Source organism: Diabrotica virgifera, chromosome 2, assembly GCF_917563875.1.
Source record: "Diabrotica virgifera virgifera chromosome 2, PGI_DIABVI_V3a".
In the NCBI taxonomy this organism is placed as follows: Eukaryota; Metazoa; Arthropoda; class Insecta; order Coleoptera; family Chrysomelidae; genus Diabrotica; species Diabrotica virgifera.
In genome coordinates this window covers 32554338-32573304 of record NC_065444.1, presented here as the reverse complement: position 1 = coordinate 32573304, position 18967 = coordinate 32554338, and the positions used below count along the sequence as shown (strand labels likewise).

The following is an 18967-nucleotide window of genomic DNA, read 5'->3' as shown; positions in this document are numbered from 1 at the left end:
GCGTAAAAACTCATATTTAAATTATTATATTTAAGGTTGGCAAGTCCTTAAAGTAAAGTTTAAACATTCATTTTTGAAATTCTGAGTAGTAATCGGGTCTAACTTCAATTTAGACGGTTGTTTTTTAATTGTTAATTATGCGCGTCCATCCGATTTTAATGCCAATGCGGCAGGCTCTATTTCAACCATCTCCTATTTTGCCCTGTAATTTTTTAGGTTTTTTGTCTCCTTCTAAACAAAAAAGATATCTTCTCATTTTTCTGAGAAGTTAACAGTTTTCGAGTTACAATGGATTTAAAATCTGAAAATTGCGAGAATACACATCGTTTGCTGAGAACATTAGTGACGTAACTTCAAAAACGTAGTTTGTAGCGCCGTAACTGTATCATGTATGGATATTGCACGGAGAATATAATATTATATTTTAATGTAATACCGCCACATGTTGCGAGTTCTAGGGGTATTTTACAGAAACGTTTGCACAATATTCCGAAGTATGGGAGAGTTGTAGAAGGAAGTAATAGGACAAAGAATTTATGTTTTTATTTAACTATAAACAAATTAAGGAGAAGAGCATGCAAAATATTTTTATGAATACCCTTAATATTGGAAATCGATTTCTTCGAACAAGTTGGGCTGAGTCAAAAGATTATAACATCGTTCAGAAAGATAATAGAGGAAATCATCAAAAACGCACGATAGACGAGAAACTTAAGGAAACCGTCGTAAGAAAACACATAAATAGCTTTGAGCGCGTAGAGTCTCACTATTTAAGAGCTCAAACTCGTAGAGAATTCCTTGATGGATCATTAACCTTAGCTCAGATGTATAGATACTACAAAGAGTAACGAGAAGAAAAGCAGTTGCCATCTGTCAAAACATGTACATATGAAACATTTTCTAACACAGAATGTAATATCTCTTTTTTTAAACCGACGAAAGATCAGCGCGCAACTTATGAGGTGTATAAACAACGCAATCAAGAAGAAAAATACAAAGGCCAAGAACAATACACACGTCACATTCGTAGTAAAGAAAGAAGCCGAGAAGAAAAAGCAAAAGATATTACAAAGCCTACATAAAAAATAATAAACTCATAGTAGCTTGCTTCGATTTGCAAGCAGTATTACCTACGCATTGCGGAGATATTTCTCTCCATTTTTTTATAAGTCCTGCCTCAATTGCTTTAATTTTACGATTTTCGAAGTAGCATCGCAAACGGTTCCTGCTTTTTTGGCACGAAGCCACTGCTATGCGAGGAGCAAATTAAATTGCAACATGCCTCTCTAGCTATTGGAATGAAATGGACGCTGAAGACTTTTTTGACTTCAAGTACCTTTCAAAAATTTTTGGACAAAAATTCACCAAAAATTCGGATAACGAGAAAGTAATATGGAATAATATACAAATTCTTAAAGTAGAAACGTGTTTTCCTACAAAAGTTTTTAACAAAACTAACTTTGACTATACAACCTATAAAACTATTGACCTTTCTACTCGACGTTTTTCTGATAATAATAATATTTTAGAGCAATATAACTTAAAACCAGCCTACGAAAAGCCTCCTACTGTAGAAGAGAAAACAAAAGAGCATTTACTGGAACTATGCAAAAAAATCTTATTGCAAATGTACACCAATCATTTTATTTCAATTTGTTGAGTTAATTTCTTGTAAGTGATTTTTAATAATATACAATTATAATTATTAGATTTATCTAGTAAACTACCATTTATAACTTTGTCTGTTTTTTCATTGTTAATCTGTATAACCATAACAGTAGCAGTTATGGTTAATGAGTTATTTAAAAAGATAATGCAATACGAATACCGCCATATCTTACAAATATTTATAACGGTTAAATATTACTTGTTTTTGAAAAAAGATATCCATTCGTGTGCTATTGAATTACTAATATTCTAATATTCAATTACTTGTCTTAAAATATCTATTTTGTAGAAGAAGAAACCCGCAGTTGTATCGGTATTGAATGGGATGTGCGATATATTAAGATAAATGATCTTTTAAGCTTCGAAAATGCGTATTATCGCATTTTTCAGATTTTAAATCGCCCCTAACTCGAAAACTATCAACTTTTGAGAAAAATGACAAGATACCTTTCTTTCCAATTTCTGGCCAAAAATTTCGCCCTCAGATTTCCTTCCGCAAAGAAACCGACACATAATTTTCTTTCAGACGGGAGCGGCCTCATAACATGGACTAAATGTTTCTTGCTATTAACATTGTTATTAGGCGTTGATAAAATTACTGTTTAAACAATTTGGCATCATAGCCAATTGAGCCGATGGGTGTAACGATAAAAAAGTGTTCAGGTTTCTACATATTACTGAGTCATCATGTAGAAATCTACAATTAAGTTGAAAATGTTACCACAATGGCATGCTACAGTAGAGCCATCTCTAGGATCAGAAACAAATTAATTGAGGGTTCATATCAACCTTAAGTGAGTTGAAACATTATTGATTAAAATAAATAACGAAAACAAACAAGGCAAATGTCATGTAGTGATAAAATTCACTATGTTGTGGAGAACTGCAATAAGAGTGAACATTTCCATAAATTGAGTTAAGATCCCAAGAGAAAAATCTCAAGAGCTAAAATAGGTGTATGTATTCTTATTTACTAATCCATTACTAATACAAAAACGTAAAAACCTCAATTGGGTGTGTCCATTAAATGAACAATTAAAAATGTCGACAGAAAAAGTTATAGATAGTGACGTTATAAATATGTCAAAATCAACATGTCAATAAGTTTTTCGGTACAAGCTTTGTTTGAGATGACATATCTACATTTAATTGCATAGAGAGACAAACGTAGATGATGATAATCACCCTCTTGAATAAATTGTTCTACAGCAATCTACAACTGTTAATACATTCTCTGTATAATCCCCCAATACAGTCAAGCCATTCATTTAATTCAACATTTAAATAAAGAATCTATAAAACAATATGAAAACATAAAATATAAGTCAGTTAGTTTTTATTAGCATCACATTGGTACACATGAAGAGTACTATTTACAAAATAAGATGTAATACGTTATTTAATATGCATGAACAGATGATGCAAATAAAGTTTATGAGATTTTTTTAAATATGAACAGGTATAAAAGCGTGTATCACAAATTAGCTTGCAAGTAAAAAAACGAGTGAATAATCTGATGAATATTAATTGATATGAAACGTATAATTGAATACAAAGCATTAAATTACTTTTTCATTAGGATTAAATTACTAATTCAGTAAACTTTTCCAGCTTCCACTGAGCACTTTCATTTACCGATTGATGCATATCGTTGACGAGAGAGAGTCAAATCTTGATAAGAGAGTCCCTTCGTATCGAGATTTCCATCCGATTGACTTCGTGTCATGACAACTGGCCTCTCCTCCTTCCTTCTTATCAAGGAATTCGTGTGCGTCAATTTTCTGGATTTTTTACTCCAGCAAATTCCAAAATTTCAAATATTTCAGCATTTTCCTGCTAAACTTTATGCAATATTCAAAGCTCTTGAACGTGTCAAAAAAAACACAAAATGCTTATCCAATCATCTTTTGGTGCGATCATCTTGGTGTTTTATAATCCATAAATTATGTGTATCCTAAAAGCCCCATACAGAAAATGCTAAAATCTGAACTGAAACAGGCTGAAGAAAATTCCAGAGGCATTACCTTCAAACGGACCTCATCTCATATTGGTATTGATGGATACGAAGCAGCAGGCCAGTGCGCTCGTGAAGTGTCGGCAAGTGTCGTAACAGAGGTAATAGAGCGTCGAAATCTCTATATTTATCTGTCTATTAGATCTCTCTATTAGGAATTTAATTACGTGTAAGTGGAATAAAGAGTGGAATTATGCAGAGACAACACTAAGTAAAATTAAAGGCAATATTTATCCGTGGCTAGCCAAAAACTTCAAACTATCATTACATGCTAGACCACGGCGCATCTGTAAAAATATTAGTACATTTGGATGTTGAGAGGTGATTCATATTTTTTTGCAGAAATTGCTTGAAAATAACTCATAATAATATTTGAGTTATCCTCCCATTCAAAAAGGTCCGGAACATTATTTAAATAATCAAAATCTCAAAAAATTTAGGAACAATTCGATTTTTTTCTTCGTTTTTGATTATAACTTTAAAAGTATTCATTTCCGAGAAAAGTTGTACTGACATAAAAGCTGCGTAATTATATTTCCTACAATATAGGATTAGTTAAAATTTTTAAAAATTGTCACACTTGTTGCAAAATAGAAATAATTGCGAAAAAACATAAAAAAACAACTATGTACATATTTGCATTTTAGGTTTTTCAACCATTTATGCTACACTTAGGACCTTCATATTTCACCCAGAAAAACTTTATGATATAATAAAACAATACTGTAAATTTAATTAATATCGGTTAAATATATTTTGCAATTTATTATTTATTAATAACAGATACAAACAGGTTTCCCTACTTACATGTATCCGTATCTACAATGGCAACAGTTTAGTACAACATGCACATAATGTAATAATTCGAGGTAATAGAAACAAAAATCCAGCTTTCCAGCTTTCGCAAAAAAAATTCATTTTTTCAAAATGTTGCAAGACTGAAAATAAAGCAGATAGCATATTGAATTTTTTTTTACCTATAGAAGAATACTATACCTTTCATTTGCAATTTGGAAAATTAAAATCGGTTAACTACCACGGCGTCAGGATTTTTTTTAAATAATCAATAATTTTTGGTGCTACGCGCAGAACAGCGGATACGTTTGCTCTGATTGGGCATTCCAATGACCTTTGATAATAATTGATAAATTTTAATTTTTAGTACATTTCGATACAAATAAATAAATTTGTTTATTGCAAAATAAAAACATATACCTACCTACTCTGTACTTTGAAATAACAATTTTTTTAGCAAAAACTTTCTTTGTTCATATATTGAAACTTGGAGAATAAAAGTTTATTATTTTTAAACATATGCAATTGTTTAAACAATATTTCACAAACAATAATCAAATTAGTTTGATTTTTGTGGAATTAAAATATTAAAACACAACAAAATATAGAGTAAGAAAATAAGATATTAGATAAAGATTGGAAGAAATTTTGGTGGAAATCAACTTGTGTGAATCGAACACCGCTGTTAAGCGGTCCTGCGCGTAGCACCAAAAATTAATGATTATTTAAAAAAATTCCTGACGCCGTGGTAGTTAACCGATTTTAATTTTCCAAATTGCAAATGAAAGGTATAGTACTTCTATACGTAAAAAAAATTCAACTTGCTATCTGCTTTATTTTCAGTCCTGTAAAATTTTGAAAAAATGAATTTTTTTTGCGAAAGCTGGATTGCACAATTTATTGTGCAAAATCTGTTGAACTGAATTCAATGAAATTTACAGTATTATTTTATTGTATCATAAAGTTTTTCTGGGTAAAATATGAAGGTCCTAAGTTTAGCGCAAATGGTTGAAAAACGTAAAATTCGAATACTTGTTTTTTTAGTTTTTTCGCAATTATTGCTATTTTGCAACAAGGGTGACAATTTTTAAAAATTTTAACTAATCCTATATTGTAGGAAATTTAATTACGCAACTTTTATGGTGCTGCAACTTTTTAAGTGAATACTTTTAAAGTTATAACCAAAAAACGAAGAAAAAAATCGAATTTTTCCTTCATTTTTTGACATTTTGATTATTTAAACAATGTTTCGGACATTTTTAAGCGGGAGGATAACTCAATTATTACTATATGAGTTAATTCCAAGCCATTTTTGCAAAAAATATGAGTCACCTCTCAACGTCCATCTTAAAACAGATGCGCCCTGGGCTATGCCTGCATATAGGACATACGCACTCTTACCTGTTTCCATGGATAATCCTCCTAAATATGAAATTTTGTAAAGAAACAAATAGTGTAAAATATTTTTTAATTATTGACTGTCCAATTTTCATAAATGTCAATGATAAATTGATATCCCACCTAGACCTACACTGTATTTCCTCAATCACCTCATGGTGGCTGCAGTAAAATTTTCGATAAAAAAAAATATAAAATATAGAAAATCATTATATTATGTAGTTTGTATTAGCAATTAGCATCATATTGGTTCACATAAAGTGCATGAGATGTAATATGTTATTTATTACGCATGAAAGGATGAAGTAAAGTTTATGGGATTGTTTTTAAATATGAACAGGTAATAAAGCGTGAATAATCTGATGAATTTTAATTGATATGAAACGTATAATGAATACAAAGTATTAACTTACAATTGAGTAAATTTTTCCAGCTTCCACTGAGCACTTTCATGTACCGATTGATGCATATCGTTGATGAAGAGAGTCCCTTCTTATCGAGATTTCCATCCGATTGACTCCGTGTCATGACAACTGGCCTCTCCTCCTTTCTTCTTATCAACGAATTCGTGTGCGTCAATTTTCTGCATTTTTTCTCGAGCGACAAATTGTCCGACGTTTTAAATTTTTCGATTTCTCGAACGTTCAAAGAATCGTCGTCGGACGAATCGCGAAAACTGAGATAAGTCGAGGAAAGTAGGCCGTGGTTTTGTTTAATACGCATTTGGCGATTGTTTGTGTTTGATGGCGGATGGCTCGGTTTCTTTGTTGGCGGTAGAGGAGGCGGTCGAAAGCAAATTGTTGGCATTCCGTGGAGGGGTTTGCGAAAATCCCTTAGTCCTGGGTTTACTAAGAGAGACAATCAACGATAAGAAATAGGTTGAGAGAATGTTTCATTAATATATAGTATTAGAACTGTTATTTTTGATTTAACGTACATTAAAAGTACATATTTCAAATTGTGAACACTATCAGCAGAACACCGCACACATCTTACGGAAAATATAATGTCAATCAAATAAAATAAATTTTACATGAATAGATTCGTCTTTAAATTATAATAATTTTATATCATTGCGCCAACTCTGAATTTTGCTAGGGCTTTAGTTTTTAGTTTTAGTTTTGCTTTAGTTAGGGGGTAAATTGGTATATGAACGTCCGGGAATCAAAGAGAGAGAAAAGATGTAAATCGCCAGTTTGAAAATCTTTCTTCAAGAGGCGTAATCTTATCTTATCGATAATAAAGTATGTATATGTAATTTGACCAGGTGTACAAAAGTATATAGTTCTTGTAATCCGCTTAGCTCGCTGGGTAAACCCTTGTGAATAGCCATTAGAGTAATAGTATTTATGAATGACACTTTTATGGACTTCAAAAATGTGATTTCCATAATCTTTAATTACAATTTAAGCCCTTTTTAATTAAAATTCAGAGTTGACGCAATAATACAAAATAATTGTAATTTTGAGACAAATCTATTAATGTAAATTTTATTGTATTTGACATTATTTGTTCCAAAAGATGTGTGCTGTGTCCAGTTGTTAGAGACGAAAATGCCACTGAACCTCTAAAAATCAAACAAACAATCTCAATTTTGCTGAGAAAGTCAATTTTGGGGCACAAAACTCATTTATAAACAAGGAATTCCACAAGATCGAAGAAAGAAAACAAAACAACACCACAAAAATCCAGCAACACTCACAAGAAGGGATTTATGATAATAATACCATATTTTATGTAAAAGGCTTATCAGAAAAATTAAAAAGCATGCGAAACAAGTACAACATCACAACACCATTTAAAACAACAAACAAACCTATCTATCCTATCAAAAAACCAAAACCAACAACACATAAGAGAGGTGAAAGAACTACATCTACAAAATACCCTGCGAATTCAACAATTTCTATGTGGGAGAAATTGCAAGACGACTAAGCGCCAGGATAAACGAGCATGAAATATACATCAAAAACAGGAATTTTGACAGATCACAAATATGCAAACATGCGTGGGACAACGAACACACGAGTACAATGAAAAGATGCATCAATAATCATGAAGGAAGCAGCCATGAAAAAGAGAAAATCAAAGAAGCAACCCTCATGCTACTAAATGAAGAAAAATGTGTCATCAAGATTTATACGACGATGCAGGACAATTGCTTACAGACGACGATGGAGAAAGTATTTTGAGCAACTCTTAAATACAGAAAACCCCACAACGACAGGGCAACAAAGACAGTACCAGTTAGCCGAACCTGAAATACCAGGGTCCACACTAGCTGAAGTAAAGTCCGCAATTTCGTGCCTAAAAAACCATAAAGCCCCAGGCCCAGACGGCATACAGGCGGAACTACTAAAAAAGGAGGAGAAAAACTACATCTTGAGATATATCATCTTATAAGAGAAGTCTGGGAAAGAGAAGAAATACCGAAACACTGGCATGAAAGCCATATAATACCTATTCACAAGAAGGGAGAGAAACAAATATGTCGGAACTATAGAGGAATATCGTTAATTAATACAACATACAAGATTATATCCATAATACTGTTTAGAAGACTAACTCCATACGCAGAGGAAATAATAGGCGACTACCAAAGCGGATTCAGACCGGGAAGGTCGACCATAGACCAGATCTTCGTCCTACGCCAGGTGTTGGAAAAAACTGGGAATTCAACCGCGATGTACACCAAATCTTCGTGGACTTTAAACAAGTATACGATTCTGTTAGCAAAGAAGCATTGTGGGAGACTATGGTAGAAATGGGAGTTCCTGGAAAGCTGGTACGATTAGCACAGGTGAGCACGGAGAACGCTTTTGCACGAATCAGAATTGCCAGCACCACGTCTTAGGAATTCCTCATTGACACCGGGCTTAGACAAGGAGATCCTCTCGCCCCTCTGCTATTTAACTTCGCACTGGAACATGCAGTAAGGAAAGCTCAGCCACAACTAACAAACGGATTCGCCGCATAAAGATCAAAAATACTATTGGCCTTTGCGGATGACGTGGACACAATTGCACAATCCACCAGAGATGCAAAAGAAGTTTTCACCCTATTCGAGAACGGAGCCAAGGAAGTTGGTCTTAAGATCAACGAGGACAAGACCAAGTACATGGTGGTTACGAAGAACCTAAGACCAAGGGTTAGACCCGCTGCTCACATAGAGTTGTAGAGCCAAATGATGATGATGATGAACCCATCAGTAAAATGCAGTAGACTTTGGTTAGCACTACTTAAAGACGAAGTGAACGACAAGAATATACCAACAATAGCGGATAAGAAAATGGGTGGCATACCTTCAATCATACACAATACATATGCAAAACACAATGCAAACACTTCCACCCACAGAATCACATAAACCACATAGAAATAATGCAGAAAAACATGAATAATCAGAATTGTATATACCATAGGGCATAAAACGTCCACCTTCAGAACTTTTTAGCCAAAGCATGGCTCTTGCCTACAACACGATGGTCACGTATGACAACCTCAATTTTGGAAAGCATAACCTCCTTAACCCCTTGGCGGTTATACTTACACTCTTTCAATACAATTTCTTTACTAATGTTTTTTGAAAATGATTCCCGGAATGGAAATCGAAACGTCGTCAAATTTTTTGGGTGTAAATTTCATTAACATCAAATGTGGCTCATCCCATATAAAGACAATCATTAACTTAGACATGTTTTCATCAAACAATTGTGCCAGAACTGGAATAACCTAATAAATAGATTTGACTAGAATTGTCCAAATAAGTAAATGAAAACTGTATGATACTTCGGAAGTATGGGTCATTCAACGAATATACGACTCTCTTGGATTATCTCGACAACGAATATTTTACTGTGCAACATAAGAAGTGCGAAAGTAAATGGCTCTAATAATTATTCCAATAAACAACAATGTAATTTTCAATTTACTTTCGTTCTTCATATTTTGCACAGTAAAATATTCGTTGTCGAGATAATCCAAGAGAGTCAGTCGTATATTCGTTGAATGAACCATATCAATAAACAGAGTTTAAAAGTGTATCTATGTATTGTGTCGGTATAAATTTATGAAGCATTCGTTTCTTAAAATATTTGTGCAGATGTAAAGTAATGAGCCATGGGACGTGTAGTAATGGCTATAACTCTGTATGGATGGTAGACTAAACAAATCAAGAACTGAAAATTTAGGAACTAAAATGATCCCGAGGACCGACAACGCGAAAATAATATGGCGGACAAATGGAAAAAATTAGCATATATTGACGAAGGCGACAGGAAGAGAGCAAGGAATGTAACTAGCCAACTGATATCGTTCAATATACTAGACTTAATAGGTATAAATATTTTTTTATAACTAGTCATTCACACTGTAATTTACGTTTACGCTAAATAATACACAAATACAACTTTTTTAAAATACATATTTAATGGAATATTCTCTCAGCACGCTATTATGATTTAAAAATATATAAAAGAATAAATTATAGTAAGTTTAGGAAGTTCTTCAGAGGATTGTAAGGAGCTTTTTCTCTTCTGTATCGATTCCATTGAGCTTTTCACTCTAAATATTAATAACTAAATTATTTACAGGAAATATTTTATAAGGTCGTCAAAATGAAATGTTAAATTTTACCATACATTTACTAAATACAATGAGATTTACTTAGACTTAGACACTTAGAGCATTAACACAAGAATAAATAATAAGCTTCTTTTTGAAGAACTGTACATGTAACAGTTCTAAAACTATTTATCTTCGTATTGATATTAATTCATCATAAAAAATAAATTTACAGCCAAGAAATAAATTTCCATTAAATCTAGAAAAGTTGTGACGTGGTATTAGTAAAAAATGAACAATAGCAGCTAAACTAAAGAAAATGTCAATATGGGTCTATTGGTATATATAATATTGGTCGATATTATTGTCACCATAATAACATGTTCTTTAACCTAGAACATTAACATAACAGAACAATAAATTAATAAACGGTTTAATGATTCTTTCTACCCCGGAAGAACTTTCTGAACAAATGATTCTGTCTCTGTGTAGTGGCCTCTGATGTAATTTCTTACGAGACAATTCCTCGTCTACGATAGTGGCGGTAACTGTCACAGTCTTAATGTTTATCATTGCATGCTTTTTAATGCTTAACAGATATTTCGAAATCAATCAACAAAAACACGATGACATCAACTCATAGCTAATGTGGACTTTGATTTATAAGGTCAAGACATGTTTGCGCCCGAACTTATTTAAATCTACTTAATTATGAATCGGACAGCCGCTGATTTTATAAAGAAACGATTTTTACATATTATGCTATGTCTATTTTGGTGTATTTTTAGAGTCTATAATATACAGAGAGGGGCAAAATTATGGAACAAATTCATTTCTCCGGGAATGGGATATTTTGGCGAGAAATCGCGGAACTAATCGATTTTTATTTTTAAATTATGACTTTTTAGCATATTATCTATGTATCATACTTATAGTTACTTTATCCGTCTGAGCATGATGAAGTAATCGATAATTTTTTTTAAATGAGAATAGGGGTCATGTGATAGCTCATTTGAAGGGTTATTCAACTCTCTATTCAATAATACAAACATTAACATAATTATTTATACAGGGTGCAAAAAAATAATTTTTTAATTAAATAAATTTGACACAAAAAGAAGATTGTTTGTAATTTTTATAATTCAAAATACATTTTACTGTTCTCGATGGCTATGGACTTGAATGCAGGACATTGAAGCAAGAACACATAAATAAGCTTCAGGCATTTGAAATGTGGTGTTACAGAAGGATGTTTGGAATAGCATGGACACAGAAGAACGAACACGGAAGTATTGCGAGAAATGGTCAAAGAATACGAAATAATAAACAGGACAAAAATAAGAAAGTTACAATATCTGGAACACCTAATGAGAGGACAGCGATTTGAAATTTTAAAATAGAATTTAAGGGACTGGTTTAAACGCAGTTCTATAGAATTTTTCAGAGCAGCGGTAGATAGAGTAAGGATAGTGATGATGATATCCAACCTCCGATTGGGAGACGGCACTTAAAGAAGAAGAAGAAGATGTAGATTAACACTAATGGACCAAGTAAGAAATACGACTAAAAATCTAATGATTGTTAAGGAGCACTAAATGACGAAAGAGAAATAAGAAAATTATTATTAGAAATAAAAAAATTATTATAATAAAATAAGAAAATATGCATACGCGAAAGAGGAAATGGGGACGTCCTAGATGACAGTGGAACGGACAAATAAAAACAACAATGGAAAAAAACAAACCTCACTAAAGAAGATATACGACCAATTGTTGCCACAAAACAATTTATATATACTTTCATTATAATGTTAAATTTAATATTGAAAAAAACTAATTAATACTTTTACTATTGAGGAAAGTATCAACTTATTAATCAAAATGAAAACTGGTAATGCCTTGCAGATGAGCCACGCCACACAGAAAGCAGACCTTTTACTTTTTGCACTACACACAAACAGGATTTAAACAAAAAACGAGATAAATATTTTCCATCGTATCTTAATCATCAACCTACGTGTGCATAATATGCTCATCTCGATCATAGTTAATTGCAATTCTCACGAAACATTTAAGATATGTATAATCACTTTCTCACACAAACACGGACTTTTCCCGATTTTATTCGGGGTTAAAAACGTTTTGATTGTACACAATGTACCAGAAGAAAGAATAACCAGCAGACTAAACGAAGAACCAAAAACACTAGTTAGATCAGGAAGAGCAATGGAAAAGCGTAAAGAAAAGGTTTTAAACCCGAATACATAAAGCTTAAAGAAAATTAATAAAAAAGCAATTGGAAATCCATATAAGAATAAAATATTTAACAAATAATAGCGACAATAGCAAAATACACAAAATTAAGGAAATTATAAAAAGAGAACATGCAAAAGCAAAAAAAGAAAATACAGCGAAAACAATTCAAAGAGATAGAAGAAAATTTCCAAAAAAAAAGGAAATAAAATCCTTTTATTACCAAGAAAGACGAAAAATTTTAATAGGATATCAGAAAAATTAACCCATTATATGAAAAATGATAAAGGGGTATTACTAAATGAACCAGGGGAAATAATGAGAAATTAGCAAACTTACTTTACACAACTGCTAAACAAAAACAAAGAAGAAAGGAAAACAGTTCTTGATATAGTTGAAACTTTGTATAGATGAAACACTAAAAAACTAAAACCAGACATGAGGACAAATTATAGGAGTAAAAATTGACGATAACTATATCCATAGCCTTTTAGTTTGCCGATCATCAAATAAGTTTAGAGTTTAACAGAAGACAAAGACGACAACGTCTGCATACATGATAAAAAGGGCTGGAAGAAAAATTTGGAATTTGGGTTTGGAAACATGGTTACTCGAAACACCGCAGAAAACGTGGTGATAGATAACAACTCAATAAAACAAACAAAGGGATGTTGTACATACTTGGAAGTAACTTTAGCAGATACAGGATCAGATAAAACATAATGAATAAAATTAAGAAAAGGAAAGACAATAATCCAACAATTACACTCGATTATATGAAGCGACTATATTACAGGCAAAACTAAACACCAAATCTTCTCAGTGAAAAGCTGCTCAACAGTGAAAATGCAACAGTGAAAAGCTGCTCACTGTATGGCTCAGAGAAGTGGGTCGCAAATAAAAGAATCTAAAATATAATAAATATGTAATGGAAATTATGTTTTTGAGAAGAAGCTGCAGATTAACACTAATGGACAAAGTGAGAAATGAACGAATTAGCGAATTAATGAATGTCAAGGAGACTCTAAATGACGAAATAGAAAAACGAAAATTACTCTGGTATGGACATCTGCGAAGAAAGGTTGAGACAAGAATACCGCTAAGAACATGGAAATGGAAACCAAATAGAAGGAGGAAAAGAGGACGGCCCAGATTACAGTGGAACGTGCAAATAAAAACAGCAATGGAAAAAAAGAGACCTCACTGAAGAAGATAAATACAAGAAGAAATGGTGATTGGGAATGTTGTAAACAGCAAACAGAATATACTGTGTAAAACCATGGATAAGTATGCAAGTATCATTATTTTGAATTTACACATCTTCAAAAAATACAAAAATTCAGATTTTTTTACTGTTCCTAGATTGTTCAAATTGTTGCCACAAAACAATTTTATGTTATATTTTCATTATAATATGTACTATTAAATTTAATATTGATAAAAATTCATTAATACTTATAATATTGAGGAAAGTATTGACTTTGAGCAGATGCGCCACACACCAAGCAGACCTTTTACTTCTTTCACTACACACAAACAGGATTTACACAAAAAACGAGATAAATATTTTCCATAATCATCAACCTACGTGTGCATATGCTCATCTCGATCATAGTTAATTGCAATTCTCACGAAACATTTAATATATAATCACGTAAGTGCACTTTCTCACAAAAACACGGACTTTTCCCGATTTTGTTTGGGGTTAAAAAACGTTTTGCGATTTGATTGCGTCAAGACAGCGATACTAGAGATAGAGATAACGTGCACAATGTACAGACGGCGACTGTCGTATACTTTTCTGTGGTGAGTGTAAGATATGAGTGGTATCCAAGTATCCAAAAACCCACACAGGAATTGCAAAGCAAAACGAAAAGCAACATCGCCCACCTGTGTAAGTATATAAGTTGCGTAGCTACAGGTTCGGATCTAGAAATCATACTTTATTGAGATAATTCGCAGAAACACTTTACAACTTATAGCTACTTCAACAATGAGACAAGTGTAGAACAATACGGCCGCCATGTTGGCCAGCGCAAACCACATATCTGGATGTTATGGGATTTCTTGGAAGTTTTCTCGAATATGCGAAGGTTAAAATAGTTTCTTGAAGTGAGATTCTTGAAAAGATTTATTAATGTTGTAAATACTTAGTATTCATATATTAGGAATTCATATACGTATGTATATATTATTGCTTTTTCGACTTTCGAGAAAATCGTCGTAGCAAATAGAATTTTCTTTATAGAAGAAATTTTAATTTTCACGCAGATCTCCCTACGAAACCCCACAGTTTTCACATGTTTTACTCTCCTATAGAGGGGAAGGAACTTAATAAGGTAATAAGAAAAAGAAAAGGATATGCCATCAGCAGGCGCGGATCTAGAAATTCATAATAGGGGGGGTGGGTGGTCAGACTTACCTCAAATAATATTATATTTTCCAGATTTAGCCATACGACTCACACTTACTCTAAGGATAAAATACACCATATAATCGCAGATACCTACGGTATCAAAAGGATTGATAGACAATTCACGACTATTATTCTCACTGGTCGTTCTTTAACATAAAGATTAACGTTTCTACCATCAATGGGTAGGTACGCATGGATTATCTAGTAAAATACAAATTTTTATATCTTTATTGTATCGCAAATTTAAAACGTGACTTTTCATGAGATAAGGTTTATACCCAGTGTAATGTATTAGCATTTTAAAATATCATTTTTGTTATTATTTGAATTGAGAAAAATATTTCCGTTGTTTATGGTTCCACCGGTACCCAAAAAAATGCGCCTGCAGATTATTTTTCAGAGAAGGGTGTTTTATTAGATTTTATGGCTTCTTTCAATTCTTTGTAAGCCGTTGTCGTGTAGTTTAGTGTTGTATTGATGGCTTAAAGTTTAGAGTTAACAGAAAAAATAATAAATAATAAAAAAATACTTATAGACTAAATACAATAGGGGGTCCATGGACCCGTTGACCCCCCTCTGTATCCGCGCCTGGACATCAGGGACAACACTACCGAAAAGATCGAAAAATATTATAAGACAAAAAAAGAGCAGGAAAGTGTTCTTCTTCTTTAGGTACCGTCTATTTCTGCGTAGGCGTTCATCGTAGGTACATTGTCTTGACAGGTGAGATGTTCGGTAGTCAGGATTAAATTATTCTATTTTTTAGCACCATTGCGAGGTATTGCATAGCTGTGGATTCCTGTTCATGTGGATACCTGCGAATATTACGCAGCCAGGACATTTTTTTACGCCCCAGACCCCTCTTACCCTCTATGTTTCCCTCGAGTACCAGTTGCTAAAAAGTGTAAAAGTATCGTTCTCCTCGTAATGTGTGCCCTAATTATAAGGTCTTCTTACTTTAGTAGATAGACAACGTTACTTCTGACGCAACCCTTAAATAGCAACCCTCGGTCGTAAATGCCAAACGGCTTAACGTAGGATGACGTGTGACTTATCGTTGGAAAGCGGATGAAAAATGGGGTTGAACGCAGTATGTGGCGTGTGCATTAGAGTATACCAAAAGGGCATTACGTCATATCTTCTTTTCTATTGGTCCGATCGTGACGTAAGAGGACTCGGTGGAACGGGGAGAGGGTAACGAATACGTTGAGACAAAAACAAAGATGTCGGCATCGCCAAAACGGCATTACAGCATATATTCGTTGCTATTGGTCCGATTTTGAAGTATGGGTGTCAAATGAAAGCGGTGGCGACACAGAGCCAACTGTCAATTCTTCTTCGGTCAACATTTAATATTAACTGTCAATTCTTCTTCTTTTTTCGTCCGTTAAATTTTATGTCAACGACTGCGTGGAAAAGTCAACTGTCAATCAAAAACTTCCCTTATATAATCAAAAATTCCCTATCCTGGAAGCCCGCTTCTAGTACTTCCTCATTTCTGACTGTCCGTCCATGATATTCTAAGAATTCGGCACAGACAACACATTTCGAAGACGTCAAGTTTGTTAATGGAGCTGGTCTTACATTCCGTACAACAGACAAACCGTAAGCGTCTTATATCACAGGTCCAAATCCAACATGCGATCAGTCAGAAATTTACGAAACCTCAAAAGAGCATTTCTGGCTTGTTCTTCTGGCTGCTCTTATTTCAGTTTCAGGGTCCCAACCCTCTTTCAGCAGACAACCGAAATATTAAAACTGTATAACTTGTTCGATTTCTTCTGCAGCAATATACAGGGTGTTAGTAAATAAGTATGAAAAACTTTAAGGGGTAATTCTACAGGAAAAAATAATGACAGTTTGCTCTATAAACGTATGTCCGCAAATGCTTCGTTTGCAAGATACGGGCTGTCGAATTTTTTTTTTCAAACTGCAAATTTTTTTTATTGCTCTAAGACCTTTTAAGCTATGAAAATTAAATTCGGTGGGTTTCAAGAGATAGTTATTGCGCATTTTTTGGCAAACAAATAACAATTTTATATTCATCATTGGCGCGCCTACGGTTAATGGTCTGAATTTTTTAAAGAAAAAAATAGTACGCCACCGAGATCTTTCAAATTAAAAATTATTTTTGTATTCCACTTTTAATTTATGATAAAGAACCTTTCTTGTCTTTTTTTCATATAGTGCACCGTTTTTATGCAAAAAAATAAAACGTCTTCGCGCGTATTTTTCATTTCGTAATACATTATCAAGAACTCTCCAATATAATAATGCCAAACTAGAACAATAACAGAAAATATTTCTAAAAAGATTTTAACTATGTGCAAGGCTACAACAAATGTTCAAAATTACCTCCTTTAAAGGTGACAGAGTAATTTTATATTCACCATTGGCGCGCGTACGGGTAATGGCCCGAATTTTTAAAGAAAAAAATAGTACGCCACTGAGATATGTCAAATTAAAAATCATTTTTGAATTCCTCGTTCAATTTACGACAAAAAATCGTTTTTGTCTGTTTTTCATATGAGGCGCCGTTTTTATGCAAAAAAATAACATATCTTAACGATTACAAAGTAATCAGTTTCTCTACCTCGAATAATTTGTAAGCGTTAAGATGTTTTATTTTTGAAGTTATACTTCTTTAGGCGCGATAGGGAGTGAATTTTTATTATTCTGCGCGCATGCGCACAGAGACAGTATGTTGTTCGTTCCTAAATCTTTTAAGTTATATGTATCAGTCCAAAAAAGGTGTGGAAAAAATATATTAGTGTTTTTAGTAAATATATTTATTATAATTTTTGTGTCTTTGGATTTGTCTTCCTCGGGAGTAAGGTAATACGTATTATTAAAACATTTTTATTTAATACTTCACTTCGTCAATTTGTAACCGTGGTTTGTCATAATGTCCGAGAAACCGTCAAAACAATGCCTTCGTAGCCTCGTTGGTACAGCATTCGACTATGAATCGAGAGGTCCAGGGTTCAAATGCGGACAATTGCTGTCTTTTTTTTATTTTTGGATTTTTGGAAAGTGGTAAGTAACTATTAAACTCAGTTTAATATTTAATAAAATAAAAATAAACTGTTAAAAATATTTTATTTCACTGAAATCATATAATACAAGTATAACTTCTTACGTGCGTACAAGGTACACACACATTCTTTTTTTTGTATAAAAACGGCGCAGCATATGAAAAAAGAAAAGAATGCTTTTTGTCGTAAATTGAACGAGGAATTCAAAAATGATTTTTAATTTGACGTTTCTAGGTGGCGTACTATTTTTTTTTATTTAAAAAATTCAGACCATTACCTGTACGGGCGCCAATGGTGAATATAAAATTATTCTGTCACCTTTAAAGGAGGTAATTTTGAACATTTGTTGTAGCTTTGCACTTAGTTACAATTTTTTAGGAATATTTTCTGTTATTGTTCTACTTTGGTATTATTATATTGGAGAGTTCTTGATAATGTATTAAGAAATGAAAAATATGCTCGAAGATGTTTAATTTTTTCGCATAAAAACGGTGCACCATAGGAAAAAATACAAGAAAGGTTCTTTTTCATAAAGTAAACATGGAATACAAAAATAATTTTTAATTTGAAATATCTCAGTGGCGTACCATTTTTTTTAATTCAGATCATTACCCGTAGGCGCGCCAATGATAAATACAAAATTGTTATTTGTTTGCCAAAAAATGCGCAATAGCTACCCCTTGAAACCCACCAAATGTAATTTTCATATCTCAACCGGTCTTAGAGCAATAAAAAATTGGCAGTTTGAAATAAAAATTTCAACACCCTGTATCTCGGAAACAATGCATTTGCGGACATACGTTTATAGAGCAAACTGCCATTATTT

General features: G+C 32.9%; 1 protein-coding gene across 6 annotated transcripts in view; it reads right to left on the bottom strand.

The window, feature by feature from the left end:
- Window positions 1–18967, bottom strand: part of LOC114327271 (caskin-1) — a 475220-nt gene that overhangs the window by 166713 nt on the left and 289540 nt on the right. For 2 of the 6 annotated variants that reach the window (XM_028275819.2, XM_028275820.2), the window contains exons 1-2: window positions 14279–14478; window positions 6289–6723 (exon numbers count right to left, since the gene is read on the bottom strand). The exons of 2 other annotated variants lie outside the window; for them this stretch is intronic. In XM_028275819.2, the coding sequence (XP_028131620.1) occupies window positions 6289–6723; window positions 14279–14303 (460 nt within the window). In that variant the 5' untranslated portion in view covers window positions 14304–14478. Of the gene's footprint in view, window positions 1–6288; window positions 6724–14278; window positions 14480–18967 lie in introns of those variants that run through there. 2 more of the 6 variants (XM_028275822.2, XM_028275821.2) reach the window with 2 other exon arrangements.